The following is a 25772-nucleotide window of genomic DNA, read 5'->3' as shown; positions in this document are numbered from 1 at the left end:
TGAAGGGCACAAATTGGAAATCCCAACGTTCCAGTTCCTCAGTTAGCTTGTTGCTGCCAGATGCCACTTGAGTCTGGTTGGCATTGCAAATGTAAGGAGTGGTGGCAAAAATGGACATGATTAATATCTGACAACCATTAATAATTAGTTTTCCTGTCTGAGGCTGTGTACACATTAGCAGCTTGCAGTGCAGTGAGTTTGTCCACCCCACCAGTACATTTCAAGTTGCTTTCTTACACCAGAGAATGGAAGAGGATGTTTACCTGATTTGCTTCCCAGCCCTGAACTCCAATTCACTGACGCTGCCATCTGCACATGCTCAACAGCTGCCTGAAATATACACACTTCAGCTGTTAAGTTGTGGGTGAACATATCAGATGACACAGCGATTCTTCAAACAGCTCTTGTTTATTCACAGGCCAGAACAGAACTGAACTGAAGGCCTCAGTCAGCCTGCTTATATAGAGCTCCACTAGAACGCAACAGTAACCATTTTCTGTAACTATCCAATCACTGAACGTCATTTTCAATCCCTTATTTGCATATGTGGACCTGAGTGAAAACTATCTACAGTATCCCCCTGCTGGCCCAGGGTGAGAACTTCAGTACATAACATCAGCTTAACTGTGGCTTCTGTTTTCTAATTGGATTGAGGGGAGGTGCCTCAAGAAGCTACAGGATGCAAGTGGGTACAGGCCAATGTCACATGCGCTTGGCTTCAAACACCTGCAGCAAGAGTCCACTGGAGGCAGAGCAAGTGGTAATATGGAGACAGCCTGTGTATTGTCACACACAAAGGTGCATTTGAGCTTCTGTTGTACTATTTATATAACTGTCTGGTCACAGTTCATGCCAAGGTGACATGGTAGATAAGGAGACAGATGGATAGGTTTGAATCCCAACTTGACCATGAAACTGATTGAAATGGCATCACACCCATCCCTCCCCAACCTGGTCTCCTCCATATTTGTTTGGACTACAATTCCCATCAGCGCCACAGCCAGCACAGAGCAGAGAAGGCTGGGAAAGGCTAGCCATCTCACTGAACTGCTGGGAAGATAGAGTGGTACCACTGTCATGCAGGCCATTCTGAGCACCTCCTTGGAGGAAAAGTGGGATGCAATTCTAATTAATAATACACGACACGTGCAGGTTAGAAAGTGTGCGGAAGGCATTTGTAATGCAAATTAGCATTCTGGTCAACAGAGGCTTTGCATTTGTATTACAAGGTGATGAGAGCACTTCAAAGCCTTCTCTGAAAACAGCAACATTGTGTGGGAAGAATCAGCTCAGGCAATCCCATAAATTTTAATTATCTCCATCTGTGAATGCAGATATATAAATACCGTATTTTTTGCACCATAACACTCACTTTTTTCCTCCTAGAAAGAAGGGGGAAATGTCTGTGCGTGTTATGGAGGGAATGCCTATGGGTGGCGGGCGGGATCTGCTGCAGTCGTGAGCAGAGGATCCATGGTTCCCCTTCCTTCCCTCCTCCGTGGCTCGCTTTGAAACAGCAAAGCGGGAGAAGAGCCGCTGAGTGGGGAGGAGAGAGGGACAGAGAGCCTGCTTCTTTAAAGGAGCAAAGCGGGAGAGGAGAGGAGCTGCTTACACGAGTTTAAGCGGCTCCTGCCCGGTTGGTTCCTTTAAAGCAAGCAGGCTCTCTGTCCCTCTCTCCTCCCCACTCAGCTGGCTAAATAGCAGCAAAGTTTTTCAGCGAGCCGGGGAGGAGGGAGAGAAGCAGAGCCTTTAAAGGAGCAAAGCGGGAGAGGAGAGAAGCCTTCCCCTTATACCCCTCTTCTGCATTATTAGCAGCATCCTTCTCCACCCACCCCACGCGTGCTCCTTGTCCCTTGAGTGCTTTTCCTTCCCTCCCCACTTAAAACGTGGTTACAAAGCACGGATCCACATGGATCCTCAGGATTTTTGCACTGGGTCACCCCAAATTCACCATCAGATCACATAGCATGTCCATGGCTACATCTTGCACCAAAAAAATCACGCACCCACTGTTGCCTGGGGCCGCAGTGGTGCAAAAACGTGGTTACAAAGCATGGATCCACATGGATCCTCAGGATTTTTGCATTGGGCTACTCCAAACTCACTGTCAGATATGTTTTTATATGTGTTGGAAGCTGCCCTGCATAGCTGGGACAACCCAATCAGATGGGCGGGGTATAAACAGTAAAATTATCATTATGGGATGTCCCTATTTTCATTTGAGAAATGTTGGAGGGTATGGGAGTGGAGGTGGGAAAACAATGAGTGGTCAGAGGGAGAAGACTGGAAAGAGGAGGTATTAGAAGCTGAAGGGGCAACAGGGCTTAGTGAGCAGGGGGAGTCTGTGGCAGAGAGAAGTCCAGAATCAGAGGCAGAAGCTGAATCAGGCAAGTGGGAGGCGGGAGGCCAAGAGAAAGAGATGAGTCAGGCTGGTGAAGAGTCATGAGTGTATTGCAACAAGCTCTGCCCCCCCACCCCCGTCTCCCAGAGCCAGAAGAGGCGTGAAAAGGGCAGAGGAGAGGTTGAGTTGTCAGTAAGCTCCACTGCTACAGACATGGTCCCTAACTGCCACTGAATCCGGGGGGGGGGGGGGGGGGCTGGCTGGCTGGTGCTGCATATAGGCATGAGCCAAACATACACGTCCCACTTCTCCTATGTCATTCAATCATTGTTTTCCCTTCTTCCCTTTTTGAGTTTCAAACTTCTGAGCAAATTAGGAATGTGCAAGCAACTGCAGCATCCTGGTGCTGTAGTGAATCCTGGACGGATCAGCTGAACAGACCCCCCCCCCTCCCAGGCATCCTGCCCTGGGACTCCCCTTCACCCAAATGCACAAAATGGGGAGACTCTTCAGATTTCAGAAGGCATCACCAATTCAGCTCAATGCCTTTTCCCCGTCCATGTGAGAATCCAGATAGGAAGGGGCTTTGCAGGGAGTTGTTTTTGCTCCAGTGGACCCCTCCCCATCTCCCCAAATCCCCTTCCTCTCTAGGGGTCTAGTCCGGTTCATTTTAAGCCACAGAGAGAGCCAAACTTTGGGATAATATCTCTCTGCATCTCTTTCAAAGCAGGAGCCAAAGAGGAAATGCCTGCTCCACACACAGGTGGCAATGAAGAGCAAGGCAGCAATGGAGCAAGGAACTTGGCAGGAACCGAAGAGGTTTGGACACAGAGCAGACCCAAATGCTGGCATAGCTCAATCAACAGGGGTAGCACAGCATTTCTGTGTTATGCAACAGTATATCTGGCAATCTTTTATATCATTGCAAATGTTAACTTAGGCTGCAGTCCTAACCTAATCATACTTCCACGGGAGCAAGTCCCATTGAACTGTTAAAGAGACACGTATAGGATGGCACACTTAGGCAATGCCAACTTACCTGATAGGAAGCCTCATTGAACTGACCGAGACTTACTTCTGAAAAATCATGCACAGGATTTTGTTGCCTGATATCTCACTGATAGGTGGGTCTATGCAGCCACAGTGTTGAAGTCTCATTCATGCTAAAGAATGCATGGACAGAAGCTTCTTGAAAGGGTGAATTGCATGGACAAGGTAATGATTGTGTTTAGTTAATACATAGACTATCTAACCAAAATTAAATGAAGGGGGTGTTTCTTACTGAAAAATACAAGAGAAGCATTTTGGATACTGCATCAAGTCCAAGTCATGTCAGAGGGATAATGGCAGGAGACACAGAGCTAATGCCAGCAATTTTGCTCATACTACATCATTGCGGTGCTTTTGGCTTTCCAGGCTAGCTGTTTTTATTTCTGTGAAAGCTGAGGTCTCCCTAGAACTGCCGCATGAATGCACTGGCCCTTGATCTTTTGCACAGCACATATGCCAAGTTTGTTTAGTTAAGAAGACAAAAGAACATCAGTAAGACCATTAGCATATTTATGAAATGGGCTTAGCTCTCGGCATGTCTGCTATGAACAGAGAGAAAAAGCTTTCCAGGTTTGCCTGGTGGTTTGGCAACAGGGTATTGCCCAAGCATCTGGAAAGACCAAGCCTAGCCTCTGCTACTGAAGCAAATGCTGCACTTTAGAGATGCTGCACTCTTTCCATTCAGAACAACATCTTACAGAGCAATCCCAAGCCCAGCTGGTCAGGAGGGGGCGTGTAGTGGACATCCACCCCCATATCTGCTCACATCAGTCGGGTCAAAAGTTGCCGGGGGGTGGGGAGCAGGGGACAGGCAAAACCAGCCTGATCCCCTCAAATAATGACCGCAACTCTCCTGAAGAGAACCACAACTAAATGGACAAAGAGGTCTTCAATCAGAATCAATTGCATGAGGAAGTCTATAAAAGAACAGCAGATTATGGACAAATCCAGTTTCAAAAGCCCAGCAGCACACTTATCTTAAAAAGAAAAAAACACAGCCCACTGTTCACACAAATAAGGGTCTGCTTGTTTTTTAAGGATTGGGCATTCATTGCTATATAGTCTTTGCAAATAATAAGCAGCCACTGTGTAGCTGTAGTTCTTGACAGGAGATGTGAAAGTGGAACTAGCATAAAAAACACAGGAAGTTGCTAGAGAAAACATAAAGGTCCTCACATTTCCACACTCTCCCTCCCTGGTTAGGTCAGAATATCTCCTGACTTTTCAATCAGCATAAGCAGCTGTTTGACGACATGACATGACTGACAGTGCTAAAAACCAATGGAGCAATCCTGTATTTTTAATTGATTGCTTCGTGCCCTGGCGTGTCTTCCTTGAGACCCTTAAAGAATGCTGCAGGGGCCAACTGGCCTTAATCTCTCTTGTGATCTCTCTGCCTCCAGGGCTGGGAGAAAGTGTGTGCTAAAATTAGCTGTGTGTTTTCATTAGCTTTGGGAAGATTTGTCCACATGTCTTTGGGCATACCATAAACCCCGACCCGTGTAACTGCGGCAGCCTCTTGAAAAGTGCTGAGAAATAGCAGCCACTTTAATTACTACAACTTCCCACTGTGGAATCTTTTATATATTTTGCAGAACTATAATTCCCAAGGCTCCCCAGGAGAAAGCCATAGGAGTTGAAGAATATTAAAGGAGTTAAACTGGCTGAAGTTTCTATGTTTTTTTAACAATTTGTTTTTATTGCTTTACTTCTTACAGGATAAAGAACATTTATACATCAAAAGAAACTTGCCACCCCATAGCTATGATACAGCACAGATTAAAGCCATGTAATACAGCAGATTCTCTAATACAATAAAATAAAAACAGCACAACATCTGGAATCAAACCAATCAAAAGATTTTATATTCTATAGAAAGATTGCTTGAAGTTTCTACCATAGAGATAAATGCTATTTGTTTTGTCTGGCTTCCAGGCTGCAGTGTGTGTGTGTGTGTAAGGAAAAAACTACAATACCCAGAAATGTGGGGGGAATGTGCTTCAAATGTGCTTTAAAGCATATTGTGTACACAGCCTGTGATTAAGAGCCAATTGGCCCATGCCGCAAAATCACATGCTACCACTTCAGCCTGCCAGAAAGGAGTCTCATGTTTGTGTGCCCTCGAGGGTGCTGAGTCCGCAGGGACCTACAGTGGTACCTCTGGATGTGAACAGGATCCGTTCTGGAGCCCCATTCGCATCCTGAGCAGAACGCAACCCACGTCTGCTCATGCGCAGGTTGTGATTCGCCGCTTCTGGGCATGCGCGTGACGTCATTTTGAGCATCTGCACATGCACAAGTGGCGAAACCCAGAAGTAACCCATTCTATTACTTCCGGGTCGCCGCGGAACACAACCTGAAAACGCTCAACCTGAAGTGTCTTTAACCCGAGGTATGACTGTACTAGTATGGAGTAACTGCCTCTCAGTCTAACCTGCCTCACAGAGGATAAAATAGGGGAAAGAATCTCCTTGAAAGAAAAGTGGGACATGAATGTAATAATAGCATATCCATCAACTGTCCAGGACATACTGGAATTACAGAGGCCATCCTGGTTTCTGACTGGATCCCAGGATGTCCCATTTTGGCTCCCATGACAGCATGGCCCTGAAAGATGGGCATCCCAGTTTTCCTCTGCAGCATGTTGGAGGGTATGAAGACTAGCCCGGGTAGCCAGTTGCTATGTCCAGGACAGAAATATTAGCAGCAATCAAATACAGGGCTCCCCGGCACTGCAGCCAAATGAAACTGTCCAGAAAAAACAAAAACCCTGCAACATGTTATTTTGATGCATGCTTTGGTTGACTCTTATGGACTCTTAGATCCCCTTTTACCCTGTCAGCTGCATATGAGGTGAAGGATTAATTTTGCCCTCTAACTTGATTGCTCAAAAAGAGTACAACTGCTAACACTTAAGGTGTTTACTAGGCAGTGACGGATGACTACCATCTATGCCTCAGGAGAATAACAGTGTCCCTAAAATATCTAGCCAACAAGCTCCCAACCAGCAAACTCATTCCAAAAAGAGGTTTTTGTTATATTGACTTATTTTAAAATACTTGCCACCTACCCTTCATTGTTACAGGCTATCTCAGAACAAACTACCAAACTTAAAATGAAACAGGTTCTAATTTCCGCCAAGCTCATTGCAAAACACACAAAAAAGGAAAGTGCTCATTTGTGATGATTCCTTCCAGAGGCATAAATTTGTGGAACCACAGAAGCAGCTTTTTCCTTAGCCTTTTCCATCGTGTGATGGTGCTGTTAGGAAGAGGATAGTCTTGTGGTGTTTGCGCTTGCTGCTGCTGCTTTCTTTTCACAGGCAACATGAATATCCATACGTAAGGAAATGCTTACTATAAGGGAAACTCAAATGTTTAACAAAACCTTTGTTTAACAAAACATTTGCTGCTATACTCCATGGAAGGAGTCTTGCTTTTTTAAAAAATCATGTTTTTAAAATTAAAGAATATACACATACCTCCTCCCCCGCCCCTTGCAGTCTGACAAGGGACAGCCCAGAAGTCAGCTATATCTTCCTACATAGCAATGAGCCCTGGGAGCTGTAGTCCAAACCATCTGGAGGAAGTCAGGTGACTATATTCCAATACTGAACTGGGCTTTCTGAGTGTCATGGCTTATGTATCAAAAACAGCAGCACCATGCGCAAGAAGGAGGTATCAGCCAGCTTGAGGGAAACCCCAAAGTTTGCAGTACTGCAAAAAGATGTTTAGGTTTCTCACCCTAAGGGGGAAAGGGGTACCAAAAGCATCCACCATGAGGACTGATCATGCTCAGATGCTGACTGACAGTTTATAGGTTGCAGAAAACAAGGGGCAGATGGAATGGACTATCCAGGAAGAAGGTTTGGCTGGCTGAGTGGCTGAAACATAAAAAGAAACACTCCACACTGCAGCATTTTGTTGCAGGTCCCGTGTGAGTGTGTATGTTACAATTGTAAGTAAGAATATGAAATTGGGCAAATCTCCAGGGCCGGATGGACTAACTGCAAAGTACTATAAGACTCTGAAAGAATGGTTACTGCAACCGTTGAAAGAACTTTGCAATGAAATACTACGGGGAGGAAAAGCACCCGAGTCGTGGAAAGAAGCATATATTACACTTATACCAAAAACCGAAGGGGAGAAGACACAGATGAAGAACTACCGTCCCATATCCCTACTAAATGTGGATTACAAAATTTTTGCCGAAATTATGGCTAAAAGATTAAAAAATGTATTGGTAAAAGAGATTCATAAAGACCAGGCGGGTTTTCTCCCTGGGAGACATTTGTCAGACAATACTAGGAACATCATTGATATTTTGGAAAAATTGCAAGTTAATATCAATACTAAAGCTGTTTTAATATTTGTAGATGCAGAGAAAGCGTTTGACAATATTTCTTGGAGTTTTATGAAGAAAAACTTGCAGAGGATGGGGGTAGGTCAAAGTTTCGAAAATGGTATAAGTGCAATTTATTCGGAACAAAAAGCTAAGCTTATTGTGAACAATGTAGTTACAGAAGAATTTAAGATAGAGAAAGGAACAAGACAGGGTTGCCCAATCTCCCCATTGCTTTTTATATCGGTCCTCGAGGTTTTGCTCAATATGATTAGAAAAGACCAATTGGTTAAACAACTCGGAGCTAAACAGTACAAATTGAAAGCTTTTGCCGATGACTTAGTTTTGACATTACAGGAGCCAGAAGCTAGTACAAAAAGAGTGTTACAATTAATCCAAGAATTTGGTCAAGTAGCAGGTTTTAAATTAAACAAGATGAAAACCAAGGTATTAGAGAAAAATCTTACAGAGATAGAGAAGGAGAGGTTTAAGAAAGAGACAGGATTAACAATTGTTAATAAAGTGAAATATTTAGGGGTAAATATGACTGCCAAAAATGTGAATCTGTTTAAAGATAATTATGAAAAATGTTGGTCAGAGGTGAAGAAGGATTTAGAAATATGGTCAAAATTGAAGTTATCATTGTTAGGCCGAATTGCAGCGATAAAGATGAATGTATTGCCTAGAATGTTGTTTTTGTTTCAAACATTACAAATTGTGGACAAAATGGACTGTTTCAAGAGGTGGCAAAGAGACATTTCCAAATTTATCTGGCAGGGCAAAAAACCTAGAATAAAATTTAAGATATTAACAGATGTGAAGGAAAGAGGGGGATTTGCCCTGCCAGATCTTAAACTTTACTATGAATCAGCCGCTTTTTGCTGGCTGAAAGATTGGCTACTTCTTGAAAATGTGGACATTTTGGATTTAGAAGGTTTTGATAACGTCTTTGGATGGCATGCATATCTATGGTATGACAAAGTTAAAGCGCATAAGGCCTTTAAGAATCATATTGTCAGGAAAGCATTGTTTAATGTTTGGGTGAGATATAAGGATTTGTTGGAAAGTAAAACACCAAGGTGGCTGTCACCAATGGAGGCAAAGGCATTGAAAAAAACTAATATGGAGATAAACTGGCCAAAATATTGTGAAATTTTAGAACAAGTTGGTGATAAACTAAAATTGCAGAGCTTCGACAAATTAAAAACTAAAGTTCGAGATTGGCTGCATTATTATCAAATAAGGGAGGTTTTTAATTTAGACAAAAAGATTGGTTTCCAGGAGGAAAAATCTAAACTGGAAACGGAATTGTTAGAGCCTAAAACTAAAAATCTGTCAAGAATGTATAATCTGCTGTTGAAATGGAATACACAGGATGAAATGGTCAAATCTGCTATGATTAAATGGGCACAAGATGTTGGGCATAACATTATGTTTGCTGACTGGGAACGGTTATGGACCACAGGTATGAAATTTACGGCCTGTAACGCCTTAAGAGAAAATATAATGAAAATGATTTACAGGTGGTACTTAACCCCAGTCAAGCTAGCAAAAATTTATCATCTGCCTGATAATAAATGTTGGAAATGTAAAGAAAATGAAGGTACTTTTTTCCACCTTTGGTGGACGTGCCCAAAGATCAAGGCCTTCTGGGAAATGATATATAATGAATTAAAAAAGGTATTGAAATATACTTTCTTGAAGAAACCAGAGGCCTTCCTCTTGGGCATGGTCGGTCAATTGGTGTGAAGGGAAGACAGGAATTTTTTTATGTATGCGACAGCAGCAGCAAGAATACTCATTGGGAAATACTGGAAGACACAAGAATTGCCTACCCGAGAAGAATGGCAGAGAAAAGTGATAGACTATATGGAACTGGCTGAGATGACCGGCAGAATTCGAGATCAAGAAGAAGGGTCGATGGAAGAAGATTGGAAAAAATTTAAAACATATCTTCAGAAATACTGTAATATAAAAGAATGTTAGAAAAGGTTGGAGAAGAATATTAGACCGTATTGGCAGACAGAGTATAATGGAATAAGTAAATATGAAGTGTAAAATAAAAGATAGAGGAGAATTAAATATTTTTGAATGTTAAAATAAGCAAATGAAAAGAAGGTTAGAAGGATTTGCTGGAGATACGATTTGAATTAGAATACAAAGCAGAGAAGTGAGAGGAAGTCACGGAAATAAGTAAATGAGAAAACGGTTTTAATGGTTTAAGTTGAATTTTTCTTTTGTTATTTTTTACTGTGATTTTCTGTCTTGTGTATTTTTCTTTGTATTGTGTGTTTTTCTTGTAGGATGTATGCGATTTGTGTTTTGTTTTGTTTTTTACTTTTTTCTTTTTCTGTAATCTTAAAATCTGAATAAATATTTAAAAAAAATAAAATACTTACAATAGCCTTGCAAAGTACAATTATTCCTAATACTGCAGATGGAATGCTTTGGCTGAAAAAATTATTGCCTCTCTGATGAAGTTGCTTTGTGGATGACAGGCGTTTTGGGCTGGGAACCATACATTGGAAGCCCATTTCTCCTCTGCTGAAAAGGGAATCCTTGGGGTTTACCCCCCACAGAGCTACAGTTCCCAGCACCCTTAAATTACTGTTCTCAGTGTGCTACCAACCCTACCCTGGAATCTGCCCCTGGGAAATATGATGTAGGTACTTCTTATGGTAAGTCATACACTGAATCCACTTTTTAAATGTCTGCGCAAAAATATTCTTGAGTGCAGGACATAACACGTTTAGAAATGAGCACTAAAATCTATCCAATGTTTTCATTATTCAAGGAAAATATTTGCAAAAGGAAGAAAGGAGCATGGCCAATGTGCTTTAGGAACTACAAATATGTGCCTCAAAGCCACTATTTAAATATCAATTCAAACAGCCGTTTCCCTGCTCTATAATCTGCTCACAGCTGCAAGGGGTCAGGGAGCAAAACAGCTGTGATTCAGCTTGTAACACATTTGTTACTCAGTTTCCAAGGTTGCCATTGGGAGTTTTGACATGTGTCCTTCCATTAGGAGAGTTAGTGTGCCTGATTCATTTCTAGTACAGAGCCATAGCACCTTATGGTACGATTCCCCCAGGAGAGCTTTGGAGGACAGCAGATGACAAATAATGAGCAGACCTGGATTTATTAATTCTGGATTCATTATAAATTGGGAAGGCGAACGATGTTCTCTTCTTCCTCTCCACACACCTTGTCTAAATGTTTAGACTGCAAGGAACCTGACATGTCTTTTTTGCTGCTGTACTACATAAAGTGCCTACATAAATAAGCAGACCACAACAGTTCTTTCACTGAGTTCCAAGCGTTTCTCCCTATTTCTCTGAACCCTTGGTTTCCCTGATTTAGGGGGAGAGGGGAGTATATTGAAATCAGATGGCATAAACATTCTCACAACTGGTATCTGTTCCAAAAACATGCTGATGAAAAAATACGTCAGATGCCTGCAACCCTCAAGGTTGCAGCATGCGGTAGCAGCCACAATAAGGGGGAGATGATAAAAGGGAAGACGGACCCTTTGCCATTCACTGTGGCCCTATTTGCACAACACATGTTAAAGCAGAATTAGTCTCCATTTTCTTTTCTCATCATTGTTGTTTTGTTTTTTTACAGTGTGTTTTTACTGTTTAAAAGGAAGGCTTGACAATGAGGCAATGTATATTGAAATCTCACAAGCCAGAGAAGTGGCTACATACACTTTCTTGCTGCTGAGCATGGGTCTACATAACTCCTTGCCCCTTACAGCCATGACAAGCAAAAACAGAAACTTCATAAATTGTGTTTTTATTTTGTATTTTTATCTTGTGAACCACCCTGAGATTTACAGATGAAGGGCACTATACAAAGTTAATAAATACAACAACAACAACAAAACAACAACAACAAATGTAACAAACAAAATAAATGATGCAGAATTAGTGATCAAAGTAAGGCAGCCTTGAATGAAATCCAAAAGCTCCACCTCTTCCCAAGTCATGTCCCCCCACGCATTCTGAAAGTAGGAGCTAAGGCCGCTGTAACAATAGTAGATGTAGTGGTTAGACTGAGGCGCTACCCAGAGGCGGAGCTAGCCGCTCTGGAACCTGGAGCAGCACACATGCTGTGCACCCGGGGGCGGGGTGAGCGTCCTGGGGGGCGGGGGGATGTCAAACCCCCCCCCAGGGATGACAGCCTGGGCGGGCCACACCTACCGCATCCCCCTTCCTCCGCCAGTGGCGCCACCTGCACCCTACGTTTCAACCAGTATCATACCATGTGGCTTCCCCCAAAGACTCCTGGGAACTGCAGTTGGTTAAGGCTGCTGAGGGTTGTTAGGAGAAGACCCCATTCCCCTCACAGAGCTACAATTCTCAGTTCCTTTTCCCAGGTAAATTGTAGCTCTGTGAGGGGAGGGGTGTCTCAGCACCTTTAACAAACTACACTTCCCATGATGCTTTGGGGAAAGCCATGATTGTTTGAAGTGGTATGACACTGCCCAAAATGCATGGTGTACGTGGGGCCAGTGTTCAAGCTCCCTGTCATAAGATAGTGTGGAATTTGACTAATAAGATGTTCCTCTCAAACACAGGACTAAAAGCAAAGCCAGCTCAACTGATCCTAGTCACCTCCTGGGAGAACACAACACCCAAAGTGCCTTACCCTGCTGTCCTCTTGCATCTCCCAGTCACTAGAGAAGGCCATGGAATGCTGTCCTTGAGTGCAGTTGGAAAACTGGAAAAGGCTCGAAAACATCCGTCTGTTTTCTTGGGTATCTGGAAATATTGCATCCTGGAAATTTACTCCATGTGGAAGGAGGTTATAATTCTCATCCATTCTGAAAAAGAAAACCAGGGATAAACATTAAGTAACTTGCAGCACAAGTCATATATCTCTATATAGTGTAATGAGATTGACTTTCAGCAAGGCACACACTGCCCTGGTTGACACATCATGATAAGCCATTATGACTGAAACCATGGTTTATTGCGAATGTGTATCTCCCGCCCCTGTCCTGTGCAGGGTCTGGACAGCTCAAATGTCCATGGTCTGCTGTGTCACCCAACCCAAATTGTATTCTTCCTGATTTATTTCTGTTTTGCACCCGGTGGTTTGCTTGGAACTAACACAACACGGTCCAGGTTCAGGTGAGAAGTGGGAGAACCCACACAACTATGGTTCAGCAGGACATGCCCCCCCCCTTTTCTATCTTGCACTAAAATACCATTTCTGTACCAGGTAAAGTAATTTTAGCCCCCCTGTTCCCCCGACATGTCCCATATTTTGCCTGACTTGTCCTTTATTTTGCCCGACCAAAGGTGGCAACCCTAGTTCATATGGAATGGGGAGAGGCAGTCCTTGAGCTATTGTGGTCCTGAGCTGTTTAAGGCTTTATAGGTAATTAAAGATGGCATCAGGTTGGTTTCCCTTAGCTACAATAGTACTTCCTAGACTGGCATCGGTAGTCACATGGGAAGGACGGTGCTAATAGAGGGGTGTTTGCTCACAATTCCTATGTTTAGCAAGGCAATGAAGGGCTGGTCCATTGGGGGGGGGCACAAGGAAAGCAGCTTGCATATTGCCCATTTTGCTCCATTGACACATTCTGAGAAACCCGCTGAAAGGTTCTGTGCCATTTGAACTCTTTCCCAACAGGTGAGAATATTAATGCTAGTTGTGTTTCCATTTCCTAGGTGGGCCTGGCATTGGTAGATCAGAGTGAGTGATATGAAGAATAATCACATGGGGGGAGAGAGGCCTATGGGCCCATTGGGAAGAGAAAAAGGGGCCTGACCCATATTTGTGGCTTTAACAACAGCTTGGAATGCTTAATTTCAGTGTTGGGAAATAAGCAGTGTCACCTGTTAATATCTGCACGTAAAAACTACTCCCATCTTTGTCTCAACATTTATTCTCTCTTGCCATTATATTTCTGTTTTCAGCCCTTGAAAATGGCAAATAACATAGCGGATCCCACCTCTCTGGCTACCAATTGTGGCGGATCCCACCTTCATATATTCTAATTATAGCCACTTTGGGTTATCTGATGGTTTTTGTGTGAAGGTAAAACTAGATACTTGAAGATTCAAAGAAGTTGGACAAATTAGAAAGATTTATTTTAGAGAACAAAGTTGGTAAAACAAAGGATGTGTCAAGAGATAATGTGTTTTCAGGAAACAGTTAACAGTTATTATAATTACCGTGGCTCCATGGTGTAACGGTTAGCGCTCTGGACTCTGAATCCAGAGATGCGAGTTCAAATCTCAGTGGAACGTAACTTTTCATCAACTGTGTGGATAGCTCAGTTGGTTACAGTGTAGTGCTATTGCGGATTTGATTCCATATGGGACACTTGCATATTCCTGCCTTGCAGGGGGTTGGACTAGATGATCCTCAGGGTCCCTTCCAACTCTACAGTTCTATGATTCTATACTAAACTCTAGCGGGTGTTTCAGGCTTCTAAACAAGGTAGTAAATACTCGGCTTCTTTTCAACTTCAGCTGCTTATTTTCAGTTAATACTCTTCAGTTCGATGTTACAGGTTTCCAGCCTAGATGGTCAATGCGCAGCTTCTCTCCCGTTCCTTCACTTAGTGGTTGTGTAGGTGTTTCAGCTTAACACTTTGGCTCCTAAAGAAGGAGGGACTTTCCATCAGTTTCCCAACCTTTCCTCACTCCCACTCCTGAGGTACTTCCATCCCAGGGGATCCCCACACCCCTCTTAACTGGTCTGGGAGCTTCTCTGTCTAGAGGATCCCTCCCCTCCTGACTGACAGGAGACCCAAGGAGACTTTATCCTCACAGACTCTACTTCTCCTTGTTCAAACTCAGCCTGCCCGTTACTCCTGTCTGAATACTCTCCCAAGATACTACACTCGGTCTTCGTATCTAAGCTCAGAGACTCCTTTCTCTAGCTGTGGATATTCTGCTCCTCAGAGTGGATGTTACACACACAGACCAGAACCAACTCTCCAATTCTCCCTCCAGTTCTTTCCCTCGGGGGCATTAGACTCCTTGAAGGTTGTGTTTACTTCACAACCCATCCATCGGCAACCAGACTCGGCACGGCTGTTTGTGGTGGAAACAGATGACTCGGATGTTGCAGTAGGGGCCAACCCACTGCAGGCCAACCCACAGTCTTTGGTACTCTTTCCCTGTGGGTACTACTCCTGAAAATGTCAACCAGCAGAGCAGAATTATGGCATTTGGGACAAGGAAGTACTGGCTATTCAAGTGGCATTTGAGTCGTGGCATCATTTGTTGGAGCGGGCCCGTTATCCAGTTCGGATGGACAATCGGAACCTCGGACAACTCCTGCCAGCCAAGAAGCTGAATCAGCGCCAGATCTAATGGTCCCAGTTCTTCTCCCACTTTGATTTCAAGGTTACCTATATTCCCAGCAGCCTGAACCAGCGGGCTGATGCCCTTACTTGGAAGCCAGAGTATGAGAGGTCTGACGATGCGTCACGTACACCCATGATATTGCCTCCTGCCAATTTTGCTACGGCCCAGATTCCTAGGGACTTTTTGTGGGAGCTGCGGGAGCAGCAACAGTGGGACGCCTATGTGCAGCACTGGTGGCAAGAATTGGCTGACCAGGCTAGACACTCTCCTCACCACTGGATGGTGCATCAGGACTTGCTGCAGTTTGGGGGCCATTATTATGTGCATCCTGGTCCACAGCGGGGAACTATTCTGCAGTATGCCATGACAGTCTACCAGCAAGGCATTTCAGACACTTCAAAACTCTTCAGGGGACTTTTGGTGGCCTTGTCTTTGGGACAAGGTGGAGCAATATGTGGCTTTCTGCCAGTCTGTCATTGGGCTAAAGACGTCCCTGGCAAGCCGGCAGGACACCTTCTACCTCTACCAATGCCTGAATGGCCCTGGCAGACCGTGTCACTGGACTTTATCATGGACCTTCCTTCATCCCAAGGGGTGACTACCATTTTGGTAGCGGTGGATACCTTGACCAAGATAGCACATTTTCTCCCTTCCACTGGCCTCCCCTCAGCCCATACAAGTGCAGACCTCTTCTTGAGAGAAGTATTCTGCCTGCAAGGTGGCCTGCTGCAGCATGTGGTATCTGATAGGGGACCACAATTTACTGCTCACTTTTGGCAGGCCCTTTGACGGGTTTGAGGGTGCAGCTCCATCTCTCCTCTGCCTACCACCCACAATCGGATGGGCAAACAGAACATGCAAATAGGATCCTGGAACAGTACCTGTGGTGCTTTGTCAGTTTCCATCAGAACAACTGACTCACTCCTGGCGGCTGCTGAATTCTCTTATAACAGTGCTCGCCACACTTTGACATGCCTCTCCCCATTCTTTGCCAACTACGGGTTCCCCTGCTTCTTTTCCCTGCTGTCATCTCCTTCCATGCTTCCGGCAGCAGAACAGTTTTTGCAGGAGCTGCAGACCATCCATTGGGTTCTCCGCAAGCAGCTCCAATGGGCAAAGGAGGATTACAAGCATTTTGCTGACTGACATCAGCAAGCCAGGGGGCCCCTGGCATTGGGGGACTTGGTCTGGCTCTCCACCCGGCATCTGCCGGTCCATAACCCTTCATGGAAACTGGGACCCCAATTCCTCAGTCTCTTTTCTGCAGGCCAAGATCAACCCAGTGGCCGGCCGGGTCAAGCTCCTGGCTTCCTACAAGGTACACCCGGTCTTTCACCATGCCTTGCTCATCCCTGAGGTCCCTGCCAGTATGCACCAACCAGAGCTTCCCCCTCTGCCACCCGTCTTTGTGGAAGGGGAGCCAGAATTTGAAGTGGCACAAATTGTGGACTCCTGTCAATGCCAACGTCTCTTGCAGTATTTGGTGGACTGGAAGGGCTACGGCCCTGAGGAACGCTCATGGGAAGATGCTTCGTATGTCCATGCTCCCCGGTTGGCCTGACAGTTCCACCGTTGGTTCCCCCATAAGCTGACACGCAGCTGGCGGGTCGGGGGGCACCTTGCGGAGGAGGACAGTGTCATGGGCCAGGAGTCAGCTTCAGCTGCTGAGCAGCAGCCTGAAGGAGCAGAAGGCAAAGTAACTCCACCTGCTGCTGACCAGCTGCAGCCTTCTTGCTCCTGATGAGAACCAGCTGGCTTCAGCTTTCTTAAGCAGGGTTTCTAGCCTTGGTCAATTGTGGAAACAACTTTCGTCCTTCCTGGCCAGACCTTGCTGCTTCTTGCTTCCCGTAACCTTGGACCCTCGGCTTTCTTGACCCCCGGATCGTCTGACGACATGAACTGAGATGCTCCTGACCTTTGGACTGGACTGGACCTTGCATATGGACTCTGCCACCAGGCAAGTACCTACCTGAGACTACAACACCCACAAACAGAGTGAATGCTTATTCATTAGCCAACATGAATCTCTCCGCAAAGAAATCTGTCGTGTATTATCTAGTTAAGATTCCTGCATCGCAGTAGTTGGACTAGATGACCCTCGGAGATCCCTTCTAAGTCTACAATTCTATGATTATATGAAATAAGGATGATGGTCCAATAAACAGGCAGTCTGGGATCAGCCAGTGGAGGCTTACTGTTTTCAGATGCACAGTTGCAAAACTCTGTCATGGAACTTCTCAAACTACAATTAATGAACACATTCATCACCTTCGATAATCTTTAAAATGAAATGCCGCTGTTGAGTCACCAGGCTTCACAAACACTTAAACACAGAATTCCATGTGTAAGCAAGAGAGCCACATACAAAGCTGGTTTACATGGATAACCATCCAGTTTCTGTCTCTTCCTTTCACTGCTGTCTATAAGAATATCAGGAATTGTGTTTTTGTCCACTGATCAGTTGGCTAACTGCAAAATGGGGCTCTTGCAACAGTTGCATAGGAGAGAGGCTTGGACTGATGAAGCTCAGCAGGTGAAAAAAGAAAAGAAAACCAACCAGCACCTGCTTAAATCCATCCTTTTACACAACCATCAAAGAGACGGGAATCCTGTCTTCCTTTGCAGCTGATCACCACAGTAGGAATTGTTTGGTAGGAAGTTGCTATTCACGTCTCTTGCTGAAGGACAAGCCCAGCCATGGGGTCCTACATTCCTTTCCAAACCAATAAAAAACCTGCATGCGTTGACCAATTATGACATAACATCTGCCACGTGCTGGCAGTCACAGAACCATTTCCCAGAGTCATCTTATGTATTGAAATACTGAATTTCAACTGGTCCATTAATAAACACAGGATAAGGAAATTAAAATTAGCAAGGTTTGCCACCTTGGGCTCCTTTGGGAGGAAGGGTGGGCTATAATAAATTTAATGAATACATAATAAATACACAATAATCTGAATTTTAACCAGAACTGGTTCTAAGTATACAATCTTCCTAGGAGAACAAGAAGTATACTAAGCTTAAGTTTGAAGTGAAATATATGATGAATAAAACAACTTTTTGAGAGAGACTGACCATTTTTAAATGTTTCCCAGACACAAAAAACTACAACTGTACTAAACAAACTTTAATAAGTTGTATTTATTAAATACTCTCTCACCCAATGATAACACTGAAATGAATTTATAACAGGAGAAGTCTTGTGTCCCAAGCTTTAAGCTCTGGAAATCCTTATTGTAATGGTGTGGAACTACGATGGTGGCGTCGAATTCAGCACAGTTAGCAAAGAGACAGGAGCCGTTTCCTTTGCAGCTGATCACCTCATTTGAAACAGTTTCATAAAACAATTATTGTTATTCCCTGGTGACAGAAAAACAATCGGCACATGTTCAAAGGCACACTGCACCTGCTCAAAGACACCCATTTACTCACACTAAGTCTAAGGCAAGCTGAAGTGGCTTGCCTAGACTGGTCCTGACAGCCAAATCTTCCTAATCTTCTGACCTATTTTTTTATTCTTTCTATAGGCAAGTTAGGTAAGGAGAGCAAAATGGTGAATTCTTGTGGATCTCATTTATATCCTATAACTTTTGCAGTATAAATCTTTAATCCCATTTTATCCTCCCAAAAAGCCAGGGAGTTAGGTAAGGCTGAGAGCAAGCAAGTGCCAGGCAAGCGTTGTGGGTCAAGCAGTGGGCACACCCAGGGTTCCTCTTGCCCCCCTCGCCCGGGAAGCCCACCAGGTAAACGTGAGCCAGACGCAATATCTCAGCCTGGCCTATCTCACAGGGTTGCTGTGGCCATTTAAGAAGAGGGGATGATGCCACCTTGATCTCTTTGGAGGAACATCCATAAATAAACAAAAGGGTGGCTGGACATGGAGAGCCATGGAGAGATCAGCTCCGAATCTCACACGGCATGAGATGCAGACTAAAGTGGTAACAGCAGAGTCTGTCACACAAGAAGACAGTTGTGCATATCCTATTTTTGAACGCTCCATTATGGTGGGGAAAAAACCAACCACCACTACCTGTAATAAAACTTGAACCTCGAGGAGAAAGACAGAGCTCTCCCTGATATGTTGCTTTATTACACACAAAGAGCTGTTTACACATAGAAATGTTTAAAAATTGCAACTTCCCAACACACACACACCTGCAGCTTGAAGTGGCCCAGTCCATCATTCTATCACCTTGCCCTGCGCAATATCTTCATAGTTCTAACTCACCATGCATCTGTCCTCCCCCGCCCCCATCAAGCCACTCTCTCAGCCTCCCATCTCCAACGCTGAGATGATATTGACCGGCCTTACCTGAAACAAGGTATGTGAAGTGTTTTTAACATTCTAGAGCACTACCAAAATGCCCAGCATTAGTAATATTAAATCCATGTGTCATTTAGCAACACTAGGCAATGTTATCTTTTTAACATTATTATTACTATTAATTAGTATTAGGTATTGGTGAGTTTTCTAGAGGTACTCACCTGAGGAAGAAGAAGTAGGAGTAATCCTGCATGACTGTGTGAGAGTGGCAGGAGAAATACCCCAGTCCCGTCAGGTTGAGCCGGGATCCCGCAGGGACTTCCAGCATGCTTCCCCAGGCCTGATCACAGAGCATCTCAATCTCGGCTGAGTAAAAGAGCCCCCCTTCTGGGGCTTCATATTGCCAGGGCAAATAGTTGAACATGCTGTACATATCCTGATGCAGTGCCAAGACTTTGGCATAGACGATGATTTCTGCCAGCTCAGCCCTGCAGCTTTCGCTCAGGGGTCTCCACTCTGACGGCAGCTGACAGCCCAGGCTGGGACTGAGCTGATTCCCAAAGCACAGGAGCAGGAGCAGCCGGATTTGCAGCATGATGGATTCGAGAAGAGGAGGATGCAGGCTTCGCACACTGGATGCTAAAAGTTTCCCCAGTGCCTTTAAAAAAAACCACAGCACACTCACAAAACCTGAGGCTAGGTTTGTGAAACAAGATCCCTATGAAATGAATCAACTGATTGGCAAGAAGCTGGGGCCTAAGGCTCATCAGTGGCTCAGATTTTGCCCAATAGGAGCAGTTCTTCAAAGGGAGGGAGGAGCAGTAACCAGAGAAAGGAGAGTTCTGCTGTGTACACACTCTCACTTGAGCTGCAAACTGTTGCAGTAGCTGCAGCTGCAGCAGAGCCAGAGGTCTGTAGGGCAGGGCGTCTGTAAACTCCCAGAGCCATGGGCTGGGAAAGAATTCTGCCCTGCTTGTGCAGCTGAAAAGAAAGGGAAGTTTCAAACAGCAGAAGAGCTTCTTAAGCTGCTTGTTGGGTGCTGTATTTCTTCATCACCATCCCATTTATATATTCATCACCATCTTGTAGCACTTAAGCTCTAAGCACCTTACAACCGTGAAAAGAAGTCAGGACCTGCTGACGGCCTGTCAGAGTGAAGGCGATGGATGAAGAGCAGAAAGAGGCCAGAGAAAGCCTTTGCACAAAGATGCTGTTTCAGACACTGCTTTAAAAACAGAAGAGGCAGGGTGGTGATGCACAGTTAGGAGCCAGCAAGGGAGATGGAATTAAATTGATGCCCAACCATGTCACAAATTTCATGAGCAAAACGTTGCCGGAATTGGGGATGGGTGGAGTCCAAGGTTTGATGGTTCAGTGATTCCCTTCAGATGTTTTTTTGAATTACGACAGCTGTCAGTCCTAACCACTGGCCATGCTGGCTAGCTGGAACTGACAGTGGGCTGCAACTATTTAAAAATACAATATTAAAAACAGTTACAACAGGTTACAATCAAGAGAATAAGGTAGGTCCTAAAATATATATTTCAGATGCCAAAGGTCCAGCAGCATCTGGCAACGTGGTGGGCTCATTCTTACATGTATTGCAGGGGTATGTAATAAAAAAATGATCTCTCTCCTCCCCCCGCAAAAAAGCAAAGCTTTGTTGCTGAAACAAGTGCAAAATCAGCATTTTTCTTTCACAAGTGTGTGAATGCAGAGATGTCCCAGAAGGGCAACCATATTATTCTCAAGCAAAGCAAAACCTAAAAGTATTGTGGAATGAAGTTTTGTTCAAAAGATTATAAAATGGAATCTTCATCCTCAAAATACATTTGTTTCTCCTTAAGATGGCCCCAGAACTCTTTGATATCTACAGAGCTATCTCTGAAGCACATACTCCCTATAGAGCACACCATACTGTTTCCTCCCCTGACCCCCCCCCCCCCCATGTTAGCCATCTTCACACCAGGGGTCCTGGGATAAGCTCACTGAAGGGCTTTGAGAAGAGCCCTGCTGCATTAGACCAAAGGTCATTTGGCCCAGCATCCTGTTCCCATTTGGCTGCCCTCCCCTAAGGCATGTGCAGAAGGCAATTGGATTGGCAGTTGATTCTTGCTCCATTATGGTTGAAAGGAAAGTTATTTTCCACTCTGTTTCTATCAGCAGCCAGCAAGATGCCTCTGTGCACTAGCCAGCAACACAGGGATGCAACTGCCTCCTCTGGTTTGTCCCTTGCATCTGGCATTCAAAAGTAAGTTGTGTTCAGGCGTGGAGGTTCCATGTGCACATCCTAGGCATCCACTTTCCTCCCTTAGTCAAGGCCCTGAAATGTAAAAAGCTCTCCAGGTTCTGAACTGGATTCTGCACATAAGAAGAGCCTATTGGAACAGACTAATGGCCCCGCTAGTCCAGCATCCCATTCTCACAGTGGCCAGTCTAATAACAACAATAACAACAATAACAATAATTTATACCCCACCCATCCGGCTGGGTTTCCCCAGCCACACTTGTGGGAAGCCCAGAAGCAGGAGCTGAGCACCACAGCACTCCCCCCCCCCCTTGTGGTTCCCAGAAAGTGCCCTTCAGAGGCGCAGTGACTCCAACAGCAGAGGCAGAGCAGAAACATCCTGGCCAGAAGCCACGGAAAGCCTTATCCTGAATGAACTGGTCTGATCCTCTTTTGAAGTCCTGCTTGCTGATGGCCAAGGTTACTTCCTGTCGGAGTGAATTCTGTGGTTTGTGCACTTTGCAAAGTGAGGAGAAGAACTGCTGTCTGCCCTTAATCCACCAGCATTCAGCCTCATTGGATTCTTTTCGCTGTCTCCTAACTCTGGACAACAAGGTATCAGTAATATAAAGTGGTGGTTTTAAAAACCCAGCTGAAAAGCTCACATTTTTCAAATCCTGTGTTTGCTGTTTCTTCACAGGGGACCTGAAGGTTGATCTGAAACATTCTTCTGAGTAGATGGCATAAAATCCTTCCCCCACATCTGAACTCAGCATGGATCTGACAAAGCAGCTGAAGCCAAAACTATCTAATCAGAATAAACTCAATAGAGCCCATTATTGCTGGGCCCATGCTCTTAGCCATTCATGCATGTGATCCCCCCCCCCCGCCTTGACTTCCTTTTCTCAGATAAGTGGAAAATAGACCTCCCCACCCCCAAACCCTCAGGCATGAACCATCTTTCACTTCCACTTCTTGACATTTCCTTCCCTGTTTCTATGGTAATGCAGGTGATTTCAGAATGTGAATGCCACTTTGCCTGGGATGCCTTCATGATGTTGACCACTAGGACCAGGTACCAAGCAAAGGAAGTACAGTATTCAGGAACTGGTTGATGGGCATAGGTGACCTCAAACTGTGATCCAGCTGTCTTTGATTTCCATATCCGCACCCATCCCTTTGTAGTCTGGGGCACAAGATATCAAGCACAAATTTCCCCACCCCAACAGCTTTAAACCTGAGAATCTACAAAGCTAGATAAGAAAGCAATTTTTTTAGAAGTCATCTCCTAATATTTTTGTTGCATGTACTTCAAGATTCTCATATTATCCATTTCTGGTGGTACTTCCTTATTGGAGCAAACAGCCCCTTCTTGTAAAGAGTTCTTTACTTTGAGAAAACATACAAATGACCTCAGATATGAGGATATGAATCAGGATATGAATAGTAACTTACAACTCTCAAGTGTGATTTAGAAGGGTGCAAGCCTGTTCTCCAGAAACCCCAAATTGGATAGGGCTGTTTCAAGGCCCCTCACCATAAGGAGCAACCTGACCACTGACAGAGGGGGGGCGTCATTTGAGCTGGAAGGGACAGTGGCACAGACTGGACATGCTCTGGACATTGACTCTGACGCCAAATCCAGCTGCTATAACCTCCCAAGACTGCAACCCCACCAAAGTCTCACAATGATCAGGGTTCATACATGAGTGCAGATCACATACCCAGTGAGAACTAGCCGATGTCTAATGGAATCCTGTTTTAAGTTCTACTCGTCAGAAAAGGGGTGGAGTTTATGACATAGGTAAGAACTCAGATGAAACTAGTTGTTGGAACAAGTTGTCTGCTCTGTGAGATCTGTCCAGGGTTCTGAAAGACCAGTCTCCTGATTGCCCTTGTTTCCTGATTTCTTGACCCACAACTGAACGTTGCTGGTCAGTAGCCTCCCCAGATAACTTGTGAAATTGTGTTCTTCCAACAACTCTGTGGGCTCAGCTTCTTCAGGATTTGGCACAAGTGTCATACAGCACAGTCAGCACAAAATAAGGGCTTTGATGCTGTCAGCACAAAGGTTCTGGGCTACACAATTGTGCTGGCTGTAAAACCCAAAGCCTTACTCAGCACAGAAGTGGGTGGGGAAAGGAGAAGAGGAGTCATGAAGTGAGCTGCAGTCCTAACCACTCTCATATGGCCAGCCCTCTCCCCCTTGCATTGATGTAGCATTCAGCGCAGAGAACACAAGTGCAAATCATGCTGGAGTTACCAAAGGAAACCCTGCCCACCATATTATGTGTCTTGAGACAATGAAGGTTGGAGGATACATGATGGGTGAGACCTGGCTTGAGAGCAGTACATGTGAAAAGGATCTAGGAGTCTTGGTTGACCACAAACTTGACATGAGCCAACAGTGTGACGCGGCAGCTAAAAAAGCCAATGCAATTCTGGGCCTCATCAATAGGAGTATAGCATCTAGATCAAGGGAAGTAATAGTGCCACTGTATTCTGCTCTGGTCAGACCTCACCTGGAGTACTATGTCCAGTTCTGGGCACCACAGTTCAAGAAGGACACTGACAAACTGGAACGTGTCCAGAGGAGGGCAACCAAAATGGTCAAAGGCCTGGAAACGATGCCTTATGAGGAACGGCTAAGGGAGCTGGGCATGTTTAGCCTGGAGAAGAGGAGGTTAAGGGGTGATATGATAGCCATGTTCAAATATATAAAAGGATGTCACATAGAGGAGGGAGAAAGGTTGTTTTCTGCTGCTCCAGAGAAGCGGACACGGAGCAATGGATCCAAACTACAAGAAAGAAGATTCCACCTAAACATTAGGAAGAACTTCCTGACAGTAAGAGCTGTTCGACAGTGGAATTTGCTGCCAAGGAGTGTGGTGGAGTCTCCTTCTTTGGAGGTCTTTAAGCAGAGGCTTGACAACCATATGTCAGGAGTGCTCTGATGGTGTTTCCTGCTTGGCAGGGGGTTGGACTCGATGGCCCTTGTGGTCTCTTCCAACTCTATGATTCTATGATATAAAATCAGACAGGTCTTAATTTTTGCCTTTGGCAAAGTATCCATGTCTAAGACCTTTTGCCACCTAGCAAGCAATATTATTTATTTCACAGTACTTTAGGAACAGGGAGCACTGTCAACTTTTTGCCTGCCATGTTATGAGTTTGGCTGTCTTGATGATTGTGAATGGGCCTATCACAATGGTTTTGCCTGGCTAATTTGATGGGAGATATTTAAAAAGGTCAGTGAGCCTAACAAAATAAATTTAATGGTCTGAGATCTCTTTCCACTTCTTGGGATATCATACCCATCAGAGTTTGCAGGAGTGACGGAGAATCAGCTGGAGGGACTTTGCACTCTCAGTTTGGTCAGAATTTTAGCTCAAAGTTGGCTAAAATTGGAGTGCCCTCAGAGGGCAGTTCTTTAGGAATGTGATTCAGGATGGCTAGTTGTGCTACTTGCTCTAGAGCCTGCTTATTGACAAGTATGCAAGCAGAGAAAGACATCATGAGTCTCCAGGGCTGGATTTAATCCAAAAGAAATGAAGTTCCCCAGAACTTCTTTCCATTCAAAAAAGATGGGAATGCACGGTAACTGTACTAATGAAACAACTGTTGTGTTAATAGAAGCAAAGTGATAAATACTTACCTTGTGGTGTTGTTCATCATCCACAGGAAGCTAAATCTAATTAATTTCCCTTTGATAACCTCTGCAGTGAAATATGTGTTCCTTTGCCAAGGACCCACAGGGCAGCAACCCCAACCCCAGGGAGATAAGTAGAGCATTCTATACGTGCAACTTTCTAACATCCTGTTTTTCTTGGCAGAAGCATAACAAACTTGATTTTTTAACATTCCCAAATATGTGTAAACTAGCAATTCTGAACTTGTGAATTCATAGACTTAAGGTCTTTATTGAAACAGAATATAGTTCCATCTGAATGTTCCCTGCTCTGTGGTAGTGCAATTGAGACCAGGATAGGTGTGCCATCTATGTGACAAGCCAGTTATCTCCTTGTGCATTTTGGCAGGGAATTGTTAAACACTGCAATGAAGTGTTGTTTAAAGGCAGTTTTGGCAGAACTTGCACTCTGTATGACTGAACTAGAAATGTGCTCAGGTTTCACAACCAGATACTCATTTGATTCTCTTTTATGTCTCTTTACACTTGTCTGGCTCCCTGCTGAAACTAGAATTACCAGTCCT

At 44.6% G+C, this 25772-nt stretch overlaps 1 protein-coding gene across 1 annotated transcript in view; it reads right to left on the bottom strand.

Annotated features, from left to right (window-relative positions):
• CCDC3 (coiled-coil domain containing 3) overlaps positions 1-19991 on the bottom strand; it is a 56606-nt gene extending 36615 nt beyond the window's left edge. The window contains exons 1-2 of the mRNA XM_081023846.1: positions 19555-19991; positions 12386-12560 (exon numbers count right to left, since the gene is read on the bottom strand). Of these exons, the coding sequence (XP_080879972.1) occupies positions 12386-12560; positions 19555-19928 (549 nt within the window). The 5' untranslated portion in view covers positions 19929-19991. The remainder of the gene's footprint in view (positions 1-12385; positions 12561-19554) is intronic.
• Between the last annotated feature and the right edge of the window lie 5781 nt (positions 19992-25772).

Source organism: Podarcis pityusensis, assembly GCF_964106645.2.
Source record: "Podarcis pityusensis genome assembly, chromosome: 10".
NCBI lineage: Eukaryota > Metazoa > Chordata > Lepidosauria > Squamata > Lacertidae > Podarcis > Podarcis pityusensis.
The sequence above is the reverse complement of the archived record's forward strand: the minus strand, read 5'-3'. Positions and strand labels throughout refer to the sequence as shown.